This window comes from Rosa rugosa, chromosome 2 (genome assembly GCF_958449725.1).
Source record: "Rosa rugosa chromosome 2, drRosRugo1.1, whole genome shotgun sequence".
NCBI lineage: Eukaryota > Viridiplantae > Streptophyta > Magnoliopsida > Rosales > Rosaceae > Rosa > Rosa rugosa.
Window position 1 is genome coordinate 53,649,242 of NC_084821.1, and position 14,707 is coordinate 53,663,948.

Below are 14,707 nucleotides of genomic sequence, written 5' to 3' on the forward strand. Positions count from 1 at the left end.
CACTTCAACAAGCCCAGGCCCAATACGGCCCAAGGACACCCACCATTACAAACAATTCTGTTAAAATAGGATGTAACCGCTGAGTGCTTAAGGCGTGATTGATTTTTTTGCAAAATCTCAAACGCTTGTCAGTTTCCCGCCAAAACAACTTTCCCAACTTCAAAACGAAAATCCACGAATCGAAGATCGAAACTTTCTGAAGGGAGAGAGAGATGGAGGCGGAGAAAGCAGGGGCGTCGTTGGACTCGCTGATCGCCGGGTTCAACAGTCGGATCTCGGAGCTCCAAGAACTCGTTATTGCGCGAAACAGTAAGACCCGACCCAATTACTCAACCCTACTTTGATTCAATTTCAAGCATAGCATTCTCTAAAGCTCTGAAATGTGAACGATTCAGTGTACCCAGCCAGCAGCGTCACCGATTTGTCGGCCGTCGACGCCGCCGTGAAGGCCATGGAGCTTCAGGTACAGGCCATCAAGGACCGGGTTCGCGACGAAACCCTAGCCATCCCCAAAGCAAAAGTAGTTCCCTTTATCTCTCTCTCTCTTTCTCTCTGAGAGAGAATGTGTGGATTGGGCTTTGTTTGATTTCTGAGGAATTTTATGAAAATGTTGATATATCAGTATGCGAGGTCCTTATAATTTTCATCATGTGTTGGGTGGAGTTTGTGATGATTGTGTTTGTGGCTACTTGGAAAATCAATTTACAAAGTGAATTGGAAAGAATTTGATCTTCTTACTAGGAAAGTAAAATAAGCAATTTTGATCATCTGGGTGTATAATGAGCCTAAGAATTCTTCTTTGTTAATGAAGGTTTCAGTTGTATGTGTTTTCATGAATGATGCATAATTAGATGGTACAATGTGATGGCAGAAACTGATCGATGCATCGCTGAAGCAGCAAAGGAAATTGAAGGATATGTCAGTTTATGCCCCCACTCATGTTCCTGAAAGGATGTCAATGTTGAATTTGGATACAAACAGATGGTAGTAGAACTTTCTTAGGCATCCGGCATCCATGGATGACATATTGTTGATCTGAGTTTGAAATTTATTTGCATTTGCTTGGTAGAGAGCTTATACTGTTTCTTTATTTCAGTTTATTTCCAGAAAGCTCTCAGCAAAACACTGGTTCTGGGACCTTCAATCTTGACGAGGATCCTGCACCACCACCACCACCACCACCTAAGGTACATCTCTCTCTCTCTCTCACACACACACACACACACACTTGTCTGTTCTGTAATTATCTATAGCTACATGCTCTGTAAACATTATGAGGGCCACTATTCTTTCTGTTTTTGTTAATTTCAGGAGAAAAAGGGTCGTTCCACACCACCATTGTGGTTTATAAGTACTGAAGAGTTGGATTCCTTGTCATCGTGAGTAAAGTTTCCTTTCTCAATTCTTTTGCTATATTTTTTAAGAGGAAGTCCTGTCTTCGTTGTTTTCTTTCGGACAACAATAGCATACTAACATGGTAGTCCCTTATACTGTTATACATCTGACATGGACATAGTCACATAGGCTGTCTGATAAGAGATCTCAAAATCAAGTAAGGGATCAAGTAATGCTAACCTGGTAAAGTGATATACATAGATGTGGAACTTTGTGTACAATCTAGTATTGTCATTGTCGCAAGTGTTAACTAGTGGCAAAAATGTATAAAATGTTGTCTCTCCGCTACTGTAAAGTACTATACATTCACAACCCCTGCACTTTTTTTTTTTCAAGTTTCCCCTTGCTATGCAAGAAGTGTATGCACAGTGAACAAAAAAGTTTCAGAAAGAGATATTAAGAGTGAAAACAACCCAGACAGAGCTGAAAATGGATTAGGAGGTCTGTGCCTGTTAACTCATACATGTATCTTATAAAATGAGTCTTTGTCTGTATTGAAGGATGTTCTACCCTTTTGAAAGTTGTACAACTCTTTCCAGCTATAATTTTTAGCTCAGATACCATGAATTTAAAGGTTTGAAAGACCACTAATTGTAAATTATCAAGCCATCTTTAACTTGGTTTGTTTTGCCTCCAAAGAGGAGAAAATGATTTCTATGGCCTCAAAAGTAATGCTATATAGTAGGCTGTTGTGTATCTACTCCATGATGGGTCGGTATTGAAAAAGAGGTCTTCTGTATCTAGCCTTGTTATTGGCATCATTTTCTTGCTCTAAGTATTACTAACTGCAGATACATGAGAGGAAGGCTTACACTAGAGAAGGTCAATGCAGCTATTAATGACATGGCAACATATGCTGAAGCAAATTATCAGCTCATAGCTGCTCCAAAGAAGAATGTTTGTGTTCTGCCTCTCTGATTTTTTGTTTGTACATCTTTGGCAAGGTCTGATTTTGGTTTTCAATTGTCATGCAGGTGGCAGGGGATCGATGGGAAAAAGCCTTGGTAAGTGAATTAAATCAGGTTATTGGGTCTGTTCTCAGGTCCTAAGTAAGATGTTAAAGGAATTAACACACTTAAGCTAGCTAGTACCTTCTACATCTCAAATTTCTAGATCTCTCCATCCATCCCTCCCTCCCTCCCTCACTCCCTCCCTCCCTTTTTCCTCATAAACCCTTGAATTTCATTAGGGACGAAGATGACGTCCCTTCTCTGAATTTTTTTATGGCCAGTCAGGTCCTTACTCCCACTTTTATCAGGATTGGGGCTGCCTACCTCATATTTTGTCGCTCATTGTTCATTTGTACTAAAAGAAAAGAGGAGAAATAAGCAATATCCTTTTGGAACCATTGTTTTATGCAAATAATGTGTCAAGTATGGGATTCTGTAATTTGTATTGCCATGTGAATCAATGAGCATGTAGCTTTGTCAGTTCTCACTGGTGGTTAACTTTTCATATTTGTAAGCATGGTTTATAGCTGCTCATGTATGCCATTAGCATTGATACCGCTATAATGAATACAGGAAATAAGAGATATAGCAATGCATGAAGCAGTAAAGGGAAAACACTTCTTTCTCGAAACTGACATGAAGGGACCATCCTTGAAGCTTGACAACACTGGAAAAGCAATACTAACTGTAAGGCTCTTGTCTTTATTTTTCAAACATGTATTGTGTAGACTTTATCATAGTGTACTCAAGAAAGCTTCAATTCTATTTGGCATAAGTTAAGTGAATACATGGACCACCCATCTTCACTAATAAAGAGGTCTCAAGTCCAATCCTCTTTTCTCAATAACTGATAAATGTAGTAGTTACTGTCATATCTACTTGGACTTGGAAGATCATGACTTTGATATGTGTATCTCTGAAATAGCATTTATCTTTCAGGACTCTTTACAAATTCAGCTACTTACAGTGATGAAACTTTTATTCTTGGTGCCTTTTCCTGCTTCACAGGTCCTTCGTCACCTTGGTCGGGTAAATGAGACACGGATTGGTCATCATCGGGTGATCATTCTTTTGAAGCCTCACTGATAGGGCATGCTTTCTGGACAAATGTATGCATTGTTTTTAATCCTTTTCTGTTTCGGATAAAACTTGCGTTTTATCCTGGCTTGCCTATGTTGTAAGTTAACGGTAACTAGTATGGTGTAGAAGTTGAAAACTGTTTTGGAAAGTTATGAAAAAGTGGGTTGTTCAGAACGTATTGATCCAGTGTTTTATTTTATTTATAGTTTCATTATAATTGAAAACTCGTTTGGAAAGTTATGAAAAAGTAGTTATTATTTTCAATGATGCGAATCTAACATTTGACATAACCTAATCTTAACCTAATTTCCCACCTTCTGTTGGGCTACGCTTTATTAGTACATAACAAGGTTTGTTATTTAAAAGAAAGATGCATGAGTCTATAGTTTGTGATACTTGTTAGCCCTAAACCCAAACAACATAAAGATGTACGAGTACAAAATTTATTTTTCCAAGTGTGACAAAAATTGTATATTGAACCGAGATTGACTAGCATCGAGAACTAAAAAATGTTTCACTACTCCAAATAAGTAAGATAGAGTATTTATTATAAACTAAATAGATCATTCTTAACTTTTTACATTTCAATGTAAGTATTGAACGAACCGACGCAGCGAATTTGGTTTTCAATTTTAATATATAGTAATCAGAAACATGAACTATCTAAAGAATAAATAACTAAGATCATGAACTACATGAAGAATTCTTTTTCTGGTCAATAAAAACTTGAACATGTAAACAACCATCTAGCAGATGCAAGACACAATCCACCATTAATTAAGTAAATGCGTCAAGTACTAATGTGCAATTAAAAAACAGCAGTGTCATAAACACCAAAGTAAGGAAGGATAACATAATGACCGCATGTATTCTTCTTAGTCTTTGCCCTAATGTCATTCTTCTTCTTCTTCTGGGTGTTCTCTTTATCTACGAGCTGACATGGTTTAATATGCAAAGTAATTGCTGATGCAGTTTTTGTTATGAGTGAAGTTTCCTTTCCCATCTATTTCCCACTCCACCAAAAATTTGTTTATTTTACACAGAAACATATTTTTATGCTAGGACCCACCTCTACAATTATCTATTGATAATTCCTCTACTGTTTCTGAGATTGAAGAAATGAGTGATGGTATTTGGAGTATTGTTGGTAGAAAGGTTAGTTTGACCGTTCTGAGTTCGAGTTACATTTTTACTGTTATTTGACTGTATCCTTCAAGGAATAGGTCATAGTTTAGTAATTTTTTCTTTAATACATAAACTGCCACTTTCACCTCATCAAATTTTGGTCGTCTTATTTTGTACTAGATATGTTTTATCAACTGCCATGGCTGTAAATTCTCTGGATTTTAAATATTCAACCTTAACATATTTTGTTCAGGTTACTTATTTTAAAGCATCATCTTCTACGACCATTAAAGAAACCTCTTAAATTTCAAAGGGACTAACTGTCAACATTTAGTGACATATTATATTATGCTGAATCATGTGAAGCTCTGGAGTATATAGGTTTTTGTTTAAAAGAAGCATCTCCATTTTTATGCAGAGGCTAAACCTGAGCTTTTAGATGAATAACTTAAGTGATAGTTACTTCTATGATTGGATACATTGATACAACTTTTGTAGAATACTCCATTATCCCAATATTGGTTGATGCATGATATAAAAGTGACAGGCATCTCAGTATTCTCACTGAGATATCTCCTAGTTGGTATTCACACTTTTATCTAACATATGGCATGCATCTTGTCGTAGGATTTTTTCACTAGATGTTGTGTTGCTAGATGCCTTTTCCCATACCGTAAACAAGGAACTGGAGGTTTTGTCTAGATTTTTCAGACTGTATATCTTGCTAATTTCAACACTGACAAGAATATTAGCATGCACAATTGATACATTGCTTGTCTTACAGGTTATTGCTTCCCTTACATCTGGGGAGACAAGTTATGGAGAATCTCCCGTCTTGGCAACCCATGATGGGATTGAATTTGCTTCTTGTGATTGACCAAGTAAAGTTGTGCAAGGGCGTGCATCTTTTAAGCTCAAGATATGTTAGATACTGAGATACAGAAAAACATAGCTTAGGCACCTTCTTTCAAGATATATGAGGTTCTTCCCTTATACATTGGCCATACATCCATCATATTAAGTATTGACAACATTATAAGTCTCTTATCAAAAGGTATTCATGGGCCTACAATATTAATATTTCGTGAATTCTACTGTGTTTCAGAAACATGATATCGGTTGGTTTCAATATTTAATGAAATATTACTGTGTTCTAGAAACCTGATATCAGTTGGTTTCAATATTTAATACCTTTCTTATTAGTATTGCTAGGTAAAGTATCAGTATATGGTACCAAATGCGAGGTCTTTTGTCAAGAAAAAGAATGCTCATATATATATTTGAGAATGAATCATCAGTTCTAATCAAAGTATTGGGCAGTATAAGCAATGCAATGTACATCATTTGCTTAGACTGTTTAATACTCCTGTCTCCTCTCTCATGTTAGGAAGATCACCATATGCACCGCTTAATGTATATCAGCCATTGGGGATGGATGATAAAGCATTAGAACTTCATAACATTTCTGCAGCTCCTGAAGAAAAACTAAATCAATCACCAAAACGGCTTAAATTAGGAGGAGATAGGATATCTGCAGATTTTTCTGCCTTGGGGGCAACTCGAGATCAAATGTAACTCTCATTTCAGGACTGGTAATCAGGTATTCACCTTCTACCGTAATATGATTGGTTAGATGTTTTTTGTTTAAAACTCTACTCGTTTCTGTTGGAAATAATATGATCCACATCTCTTTGGACCATTTCATGATAAACAGATGCTACTGATCATGACTAAACTCGTCTTCTTGCCACAAGCCTTCCAACATATATAAGGAAAACATATGTAAATTCTGCAGGGAAAAAGGAAAGTCTTTACAGAAAATATTTTTGTTAGTATTTGATAAATTTTGTATATGATGAGGGTGATTGAATAAAACAACGATTTTTGCACCTTTTCTGGTAAACCATATTATAAGCAAAGATAACATATTTACTACATTATTGGCTAGGAAGTGTATATTGCTACCAAGCACGGAATCGGATACTCGAAAATGGTCGCGAAATCCCGTAGCGATACGGGATACGCGTATCCAACGTACCCAGATTTAGATACGCATGTATCTGTGATTTTGCAATTATCAGAGATACGCGGGGGTAAATAAGACCTTTTAGCCTAATAAAAAGAAGTAACCTAGCTTTGATCCCGCATTTCATTTCAGATAGAAAGCAGTTTCCTCTTGGCCCAACACACAGGAGCTTATCGCGCGACAACTCTCTGCGACGAACTTGGGATTGTTTCTTCAAGTGCCATATGTGTCTTCTCAGTTTCAAATTCGTAGGTAAAATTTTGATTGGGTGTGATATTTTCTTCATTCAATTTTCAATTACTATAATCGAAACTTGAATTAGTTAAGCATGGAATCCAGGAACCTAAGCAAATAAATTAGAGGCTATTTTGCTTAATGTTCTTTAGCAAAACATCTTCTAAGATGATGATGATGATGATATCAATGATATGGAAATATGTGATTCTTAGAGGGTTGAATTGAAAATCAGGTTGAAAATGCTTTTGTGAGAAATGGAACAAGTAGATGACTCCCAATCCAATTCAGAGAATCCTGAAGCGGGAAACTCGACTCTCAACACTACATCAAGTAGTAGAATTCCAATGTCAGATGTCACCATTTTTAAGTACTGCCTGGCGGGTTTAACTGAGAAAAGTCTTCTGCTCAAGGAGATTGCAACCTCTGCTTCTAATGAACAACTTCAGGATTTCGCCCATCAGGTTTCGTTGTACTCAGGATGCTCACACCATAGGTAATCTACTAGAGTACTGCGTGAAATTAACATGTACTAATATATATTGGAGTATTGGTTTCATGTCTGGTATGATATTTGTGATTTCTGTTCATTATGACAGAAAAATAGAACTCTGCTTTGAGCTTATTTGCTGGTTCTTTCATTCTTGAATCGATGGGTTGCAAATAGATTCCAGTGAAAATTTAGGTCATTCTAAATCCAAAGAACCAGCTATATGTTTCTCTTTCTCTGCATTCTTCCTATATGATGATTTACATTTCGAGTAAGAAGACATGATGTTCTCAGCTCAGGGTCACTATTGACTAATCATGTGGTTACTAAAACACCATTCCTATTTATATCCTTATTCAATTCATACTGGTCATTGTTTTGTCATTATGCTGCTAGCCTGCTAGTGACCATCCTTTCTCTATTTTTTCCCCTTCCCTCAGGCACCAAATAATAATGGCAAAGGCATTGGTTGAGGAAGGAACTAAAGCTTGGAAGTTGATCTCACAAAACAATGATCAGGTTCAATGGGAGAGTGTGGTTTTTGAAATTGAAGAGCAATTCTTGAAGATTGCTTGCTGTAGGTCTAGATCTCTCACACAACAGGTCTTTCTCTCTCTCTTTATTAAGGTTTTGGCATGTATGCATTTTGTGTTTCATAATGGTCTAGAGCAAAGCCAAGCCTTAATTAAGGACTTAACATGTTAAATCTAGTGACTGATTCCCAATACTATTAGATAATTAGAAGTATAAATTAGAATAATGCATATTTCTGTAACATCTTTTCTCTTGCAAATCTTTTGCTGCTTTTGACCTTAGTATAACCGTTATACTATAACTTTATATTGATATATATATATATATATATATATATATATATATATATATATATTATCTTTCATATTTGAGACCTAATTCTTTTCAGTCTTCAACTATTCAAAGTAGTGGGTTACTGTATATAATATACTGCACAATGGGAACTCAAAAATTGGATGCAAATTTTAGCAATAATTTATAAATTCATAATTAGCTGGATTTTTATAAGTATAATCCACCATTGCAAGTGTAAAATTATATTGTAGAAAGAATTTCCTGCAAAAGATTTTGAGTCTGTTTATTCATCTATTTATTGTTTAAGGACTTTGAGCTACTAAAGAGAATTGCTGGTTGCAAAGAATATCTGGCCCAAGAGAACTTTGAAAAGATGTGGTGTTGGTTATATCCTGTCGCTTTTACATTATCAAAAGATTGGATAAATACAATGTGGAGTTCAACATCGCCCAAGTGGATAGAAGGATTCGTTACTAAGGAAGAAGCTGAATCTTCTCTTCAAGCTTCAAGGGGTTTCCAGAAACCTGGTACTTTTGTACTCCGATTTCCAACATCAAGGAGTTGGCCTCATCCAGATGCTGGAAGCTTAGTTGTAACCTATCTTGGCAGCAAGTGCACCATTCACCACAAGCTTATTTCCCTGGATAATATTGTTAGGTGCGTAGTTCATTTTCTTCCCCACCCCATTTTTATATATAAGCTGTCATACTCTATATAAAAAGTTATTGGATAGGTTCTCAGTGTCTGCTCATTTGAGAGCTAAGCAATGATCCAAAATCTGAAAGACAGGTCGAGAGGCTTAAAATGATAAATTCGGAAGCAACAGTAATGCATAGGGTAATCTGCAACTTAAGTTGGATGGAGGAAGGAAATGACCTGATAAAATGATATTGTCATTTCTTGCCATTTAAGTTGAGCAAGCTGAATAGGAAGGAAATGACATGATTCTTATTATTGCCGTTTATCGACCTTTGTAAAGGGCAGTTTCTTGTTTAGTAGATAGCTGAAGAAGTGTCCTTGGCAATATCTATTCACATATTTGAGTCCTTCATGACCAAGGTAGACTCGGAAAATGTGTGATAATTTAGGACCTGTTGAGAGAATAACAAAAGTAGAGAATCTTAAAGATAAGAAATAAAATTTTTGGGACAACATAAAATTGTGGTGGCCATTAATATGTTCATCTAGATGGTTTCTTGTTTATCATATCTTCAATTTCTTACTTGTAACATGTTGCCCAACATTCCGTGCTTCTGGTGATCATGTGCTAGGTCTTATCATATTATCATGAAGAATTAGCTGTTGAATTGGATATATTGTATTCTCAGTCATACTACATTACTTTTACCATGTTAGAAGGAAGAAAAGTTCTTACAAATAGTAAGACTATTTGTTTAACAATTTCTTAGGTATGCAGTCAAAAATTGGGTGATTGTTACTTGTTTTAAATGATTTGAGATGGCAAGGAGATCTAATATCAATTTTTTTCGATCCAAATTATTTGGGGTAATGGCTAGCCAATTTTTGCTTGAAATTACTGAAACTATTGTTGTCTCCTTATCTTGTAGTTCTGGGGAAAAGAATGCAAAACCCCTGCAAGACATGCTTCTTGCGGAGCCCGAACTCTCTCAATTGGGAAGGCAAGAAATTCTTGCTTTTGTTCTAACTTGTAGGTGAAAGTTCCACATTCAGCATTGATTGATGTCAGTGATTTTATATAATTTTGCAGGATAATAAGAAGTCACTAAGCTCGCTGGGAATTCATATTACTATTCCGTTTTTGGGCAATGTATTCTCTTTGTGCGTTTTATGTATATATCTAGTCCTTTTTGCCATCATCAATCAAAATGGAAAGTCCATTATGTGAAAACATGGTCACCAAGAGAGTTACACTCGGTTATTAGTTAGTCACAAAGATAATACGAGCATTTTCCTGTCCATTTAGAGACCACAGGAATACTGACATCTTGTCACTTCGTCAAGTCAGAACTCAGAAAGAACTCGCATGTCATCGGTGAGAGATAATTCATAATTCTACAATATGTTAACATATAATATATATATAATTATTAATTTTTTAGGAGTTAATTACTCAAATGAGAATCACTTTTTATCTAATGGCAGCTTTACTTATGTAAATGAGGATTTTTTTTCTAATTACTACATGAGTTATTAAAGAGATAATATGAATTCGCAAAGTGATAATTATTTCATGAAATTGGAGATGTATGAGAGATGTCAACATAGTAACATATAACCTTATAATGAGATACAATCATACAATTTATTTGGTGCAAGAATGGTGGCTGTGCCTTTGTATCCTCAACTCGAACTTTTCAGTCCTCTTTGACTGCCTATCAGTGCCACCCATAGCTTGATAGACCACTGCCATGGAGGAGATTGTTCTCATTTCCTTAACGCCACTGTCCTTAGACAACGTTAGATTTGAAACTATGGGGTCGAACCTTCAGAGTCTAGTACCGTTGACTAGGGCTGGGCACCTGAAACCGATATCCCGATCCCGGCCCGAAAATTGGCGGGACGGTACGGGATGAATTTTGGAAAATGTAGGTCCCGACCCGAACCCGTCCCGTTATGAGAAATCGGGCCCGGTACCGGTTCTAACCATAACGGTCCCGTTTAATCCCGTCCCGTCCCGTTTGATGACGTGGCTGTATCTAATTAGTCCTACGAATGGTTTCATGTAGGACTGAATGCACACGATCTCGATATTAACTATGAACTATCGATCATATCGACCATTCATCCATTCGACCTAATCCCTAATTCCCTATTCTCTTCTCCGAATCCATTCGACCCAATCCCTAATTCCCTATTCTCTTCTCCGAATCCATTCGACCCAATCCCTAATTCCCCAATTCATCCATTTTCTCTTCTTCCATTCTTCACTTCTTCTCTTCTCCGAATCCATCCCCAATTCATCCATTTTCTCTTTTTTCATTCTTCACTTCTTCTCTTCTCCGAAATCCCCAATCTCATCTCTTACCCCATTCTTACACTTTCTCCTAAACTGACCAATTTCAACCAATTCTTCGATTCCAATTTCCATGGCTAGGGGGAAGAAACCAGTTGCTCGGCCTCATCCAACTGCTTCAGGGCTTGAAGATTCTTCAACTGCAACCTCACCTTCTGCTCCTCTTCAAATTGAAGCTCCAGCCACTTCAAGCCAGCAAGCTCCTGTAAATGATGAAGCTCCTGCAACTCAAGCAAGTTCTGCAACTCCAAGTGATTCTGCTAATCCGGTTAGTTCTGCTAAACGTAGTTTTGTTTGGGAACATTTTAAGGAGTATGACAAGATTGAGAAGGGTAAAGATGCTGAAGGGAATGAGATAGACATTGTTAAAAAAAGAGCTCACTGTATTTACTGTCCTAGAGGGAAAATTGGAGACTTTGCAGTGGATAGTTCTAAGAATGGGACTTCGGGGATGATTAGGCATATTAATCAATTTTGTAGGTACTATCCACCTAATATTAGCAAGACTCAGAGGGTTCTTGTAGGTGATAAGTCTCAGGGAAACAAGCTAACTGCAGTAGCTTATGATCAAGATGACTATCTAGAAGCTTGTGTAGAAATGATTGTCATAGATGAGTTGCCCTTTACCTTTGTTGAGAAGAAAGGTTTTAATCGGTTTTGTACTAGAGTGTGCCCTCTGTTTAAAGTACCCTCTCGTAGGAAACTAGTTACAAACTTTCTAAGAATGTATGATGCACAGAAAAAAGAATTAATCAAGATTTTGAAGGCTTACAGGGTGTGTCTTACAACAGACACTTGGACTAGTGTGCAAAACATTAACTATATGGTGCTTACTGCCCATTTCGTTGATGTTGATTGGAAAATGCACAAGAGGGTTATAAACTTTTGTGTTATCCAAAATCATCAAGGGGCAACCATAGGCAGGCTTATAGAGTCATGTTTACTGCAGTGGGAGATTGAGAGAGTTTTAACCATCACTGTCGATAATGCATCTGCCAATAAGTCAGCTTTACAGTGGCTTATATCAAAGATGAACAAATCTGAAGGTTACAAACCAGTTTTAGGTGGTAAATACATGCATGTGAGATGCACAGCCCACATAACCAATCTGATTGTGGGACATGGCTTGAAGAGGCTGCAAAAGAGTGTTTTAGCCATTGGGAATGTTGTCAAGTATGTTAGGTCTTCACCTAATCGACTAGATAGTTTTCGAAAAGCTGTGGAAAGGGTAAAGCTTCCTCTTAAAGGGCTGGTTTGTCTTGATGTCCCAACAAGATGGAATTCAACTTATCTAATGTTGGAGGCAGCCTTAAAATTCAAGAAAGCTTTTGTTAGGATGGAGGAAGATGAGGATCAGCTGTATCTAGGTTATTTTAAGGAACCAGAAGAGGAGTATGATGAGGAGGGCAATCTGATTCCTAGTACTAACAAGAGAAACAGAGTTGGACCACCTGCAAAATCAGATTGGGAAAAGGCTGAGATTTTTGTTGATCTACTTAGAGTTTTTTACGACGTGACGCTGCGAGTTAGTGCAAGCTTGCATCCAACTGTGCATACGACATTTCATGATGTCGTAACAATGGAGAAAAACATCAACAGCCTATTCCTTGAACCTGAGATAGCAACTGGTTCCGATACAGAAAAGGTTTTAACCGATATGGCTGCAAATATGAAATCTAGGTTTTTGAAATACTATGGCAGCTTTCAAGACCTCAACCACTTGGTTATTATCGGACTTGTACTCGATGCAAGGTTCAAGCTTAGGAATTACACACATTCCTTGAAGGAAGAGGGTTTGGATGACTTTGATGTGCAACATAGAACTGATGAGATTAAATCTCTATTGATGGCACTATACGATGAGGTACAACTCGAACTTTGATGATTTTACACTTTGTTTCGAGGCTGTTTATGTTTTTACTTTTCATCTTTTTGTGTCTTAGTTTGTTCTAAGTATTAATGCATAATTTTTTGTCTTATTGCTTCTTAGTATGCACCAACAGTAGATGGTGGCAGACATATGCGCAGGCATCCAAGCCCTACAAGTTCAAGCAGCACAATCACTAGTAGCCGAAGTAATCCTAGGAAAGGTGTGAGGGGTCAGATGCTAAACAATTGGAAAAAGGTGGTCCAAGAGAGTGATGAGGCTGTCATGGTACATGAAGTGGATCAGTATTTGAATGCTCCCCTTGAATTTGTTGATGATGAGGAAGAGGATTTCGACATATTGTGTTGGTGGAAGATAAATGGTCCTAAGTTCCCTGTTATGGCAGCAATAGCAAGAGATGTACTTGCCATTCAAACATCCACAGTAGCATCAGAGTCTTCTTTTAGCACCGGAGGCAGAGTGATTGATACATTTAGGAGTTCATTGACTCCTAAATCAGTGGAGGGTTTAATATGCATGCAGAATTGGTTGTTGGGAGATGATATTGCTCAAGTGGTAGATGAGGAGCCTTCCATTGAAAACACCGAGTTCTATGAACAAGCTGAATTAGGTACTTGATCAGTTTGCATTTTAATTTTTTTTTTCTGTGTTCTTGCAAGTGTTGAACAACTTCGAGTGCTTACTTTTATTTTTCTGGTATTTGGTTAGATTATGAGAGCAGTGCATCAAGCAGGAACACACGTCCAAGTGGTCCAACAATCCCAAGGGCAAAATCGAAGGGAAAGGCTGCAGCCCCTATTTCTATTGACTAGTTCAGTTTGCACCTTGTGAGTTTGATAATGGTTGTGTTGTCACTGTTGTGTACTTGTGTTGTTGTGTTTTAGACTTTGAGTTCTGCAGTTCTGCATTGTTATCTGCACTTCTGCAAAACTTTGAGTTGATTCGTTTCTGATTTGCTTGGTCTTTCATTGTGTTGAAGTGTTGATTAGTTGATAATTTGATATTACTCATATTAGATTGTGAAATAGTGCAACTGTGCAAGTGTGTCAAATTTGCAGGTTCTATTGTTTTACTGTTTTAGTGCATAACTGCATTTTTTGTAGCAATCATTCTCCTCCTGTGCAGCACCAAGACAATAGCCTTAGTACAGTTTGATTTGTTATCAAATTTGGGTACTAGTGGAGCTAGTTTGTTAGGTTCTTGCACTTGCAGGGCTGCATACTGAGATCAATGAAATGAATGGGATCTACAATTAAATCAGTTGCAGTTTTTTGACTTGATATTTTGTCATGTGCAGATATTGACATGTTGTGATTGTTGTCAACTTGTCATTCTTCTTTTCTTCTTTTCATGGCAAATGGCCAAATGTGCTTCATTTTGATTTGTTTTAAGACAATTGAATGTGTCAACATTGTAGATTTGTAGGCTGTAGTGCTAGGACTGCTAGAAATATGTATTTGCATTCTGGGATGAGTGAAATCTGGAAAACCAGATATCCTTAAGTGAATCAAGTGATAGGAAAAAACAAGGGAGTCTGGGATCCCGAAATGGGCCCGGTCCCGATCCGATCCCGTTCGGTTTCGGTACCGTCGGTACCATATTCAAAAAAACCAAGGCCCGTCCCGTCCCGTCCCGTCCCGTCCCGTCCCGTCCCGTCCCGAAAAATATTTCCGGTACCGGGCTCGGTATCAGCCTA

General features: G+C 37.4%; 3 protein-coding genes across 3 annotated transcripts; all 3 read left to right on the plus strand.

Moving 5' to 3' along the window:
- The first annotated feature begins 108 nt into the window (after positions 1 to 108).
- Positions 109 to 3,457, plus strand: LOC133728356 (spindle and kinetochore-associated protein 1 homolog). Its single transcript, XM_062155772.1, has 9 exons — positions 109 to 309; positions 396 to 520; positions 872 to 984; positions 1,097 to 1,187; positions 1,312 to 1,379; positions 2,187 to 2,292; positions 2,370 to 2,399; positions 2,919 to 3,032; positions 3,354 to 3,457. Exons 1-9 carry the CDS (start codon positions 213 to 215, stop codon positions 3,429 to 3,431), a joined length of 822 nt encoding a protein of 273 aa, XP_062011756.1. The 5' UTR covers positions 109 to 212; the 3' UTR covers positions 3,432 to 3,457.
- On the plus strand, positions 3,453 to 10,091 carry LOC133731007 (SH2 domain-containing protein B). Its single transcript, XM_062158487.1, is given in 11 exon segments — positions 3,453 to 3,458; positions 3,552 to 3,584; positions 4,488 to 4,580; positions 5,164 to 5,241; positions 5,335 to 5,473; positions 5,754 to 5,762; positions 7,066 to 7,306; positions 7,741 to 7,903; positions 8,436 to 8,785; positions 9,697 to 9,768; positions 9,858 to 10,091. Coding segments are annotated over 11 exon segments (1,203 nt in total). The 3' UTR covers positions 9,877 to 10,091.
- Positions 10,092 to 11,196: 1,105 nt separating this feature from the next.
- LOC133731008 (zinc finger BED domain-containing protein RICESLEEPER 2-like) lies at positions 11,197 to 13,823 on the plus strand. Its single transcript, XM_062158488.1, has 3 exons — positions 11,197 to 12,987; positions 13,114 to 13,621; positions 13,720 to 13,823. Exons 1-3 carry the CDS (start codon positions 11,197 to 11,199, stop codon positions 13,821 to 13,823), a joined length of 2,403 nt encoding a protein of 800 aa, XP_062014472.1.
- Positions 13,824 to 14,707: the final 884 nt, after the last annotated feature.

What these genes read in the sequence shown, in the direction of transcription:
- LOC133728356 (XM_062155772.1), top strand. Translation starts at nt 213, where the DNA reads ATGGAGGCGGAGAAAGCAGGGGCGTCGTTGGACTCGCTGATCGCCGGG. An exon ending in AATTTGGATACAAACAGATG is followed by an intron (nt 985 to 1,096) that starts GTAGTAGAACTT and finishes TCTTTATTTCAG; the next exon opens with TTTATTTCCAGAAAGCTCTC. An exon ending in ATCGATGGGAAAAAGCCTTG is followed by an intron (nt 2,400 to 2,918) that starts GTAAGTGAATTA and finishes TAATGAATACAG; the next exon opens with GAAATAAGAGATATAGCAAT.
- LOC133731008 (XM_062158488.1), top strand. Translation starts at nt 11,197, where the DNA reads ATGGCTAGGGGGAAGAAACCAGTTGCTCGGCCTCATCCAACTGCTTCA. An exon ending in TGATGGCACTATACGATGAG is followed by an intron (nt 12,988 to 13,113) that starts GTACAACTCGAA and finishes ATTGCTTCTTAG; the next exon opens with TATGCACCAACAGTAGATGG. An exon ending in CTATGAACAAGCTGAATTAG is followed by an intron (nt 13,622 to 13,719) that starts GTACTTGATCAG and finishes GTATTTGGTTAG; the next exon opens with ATTATGAGAGCAGTGCATCA.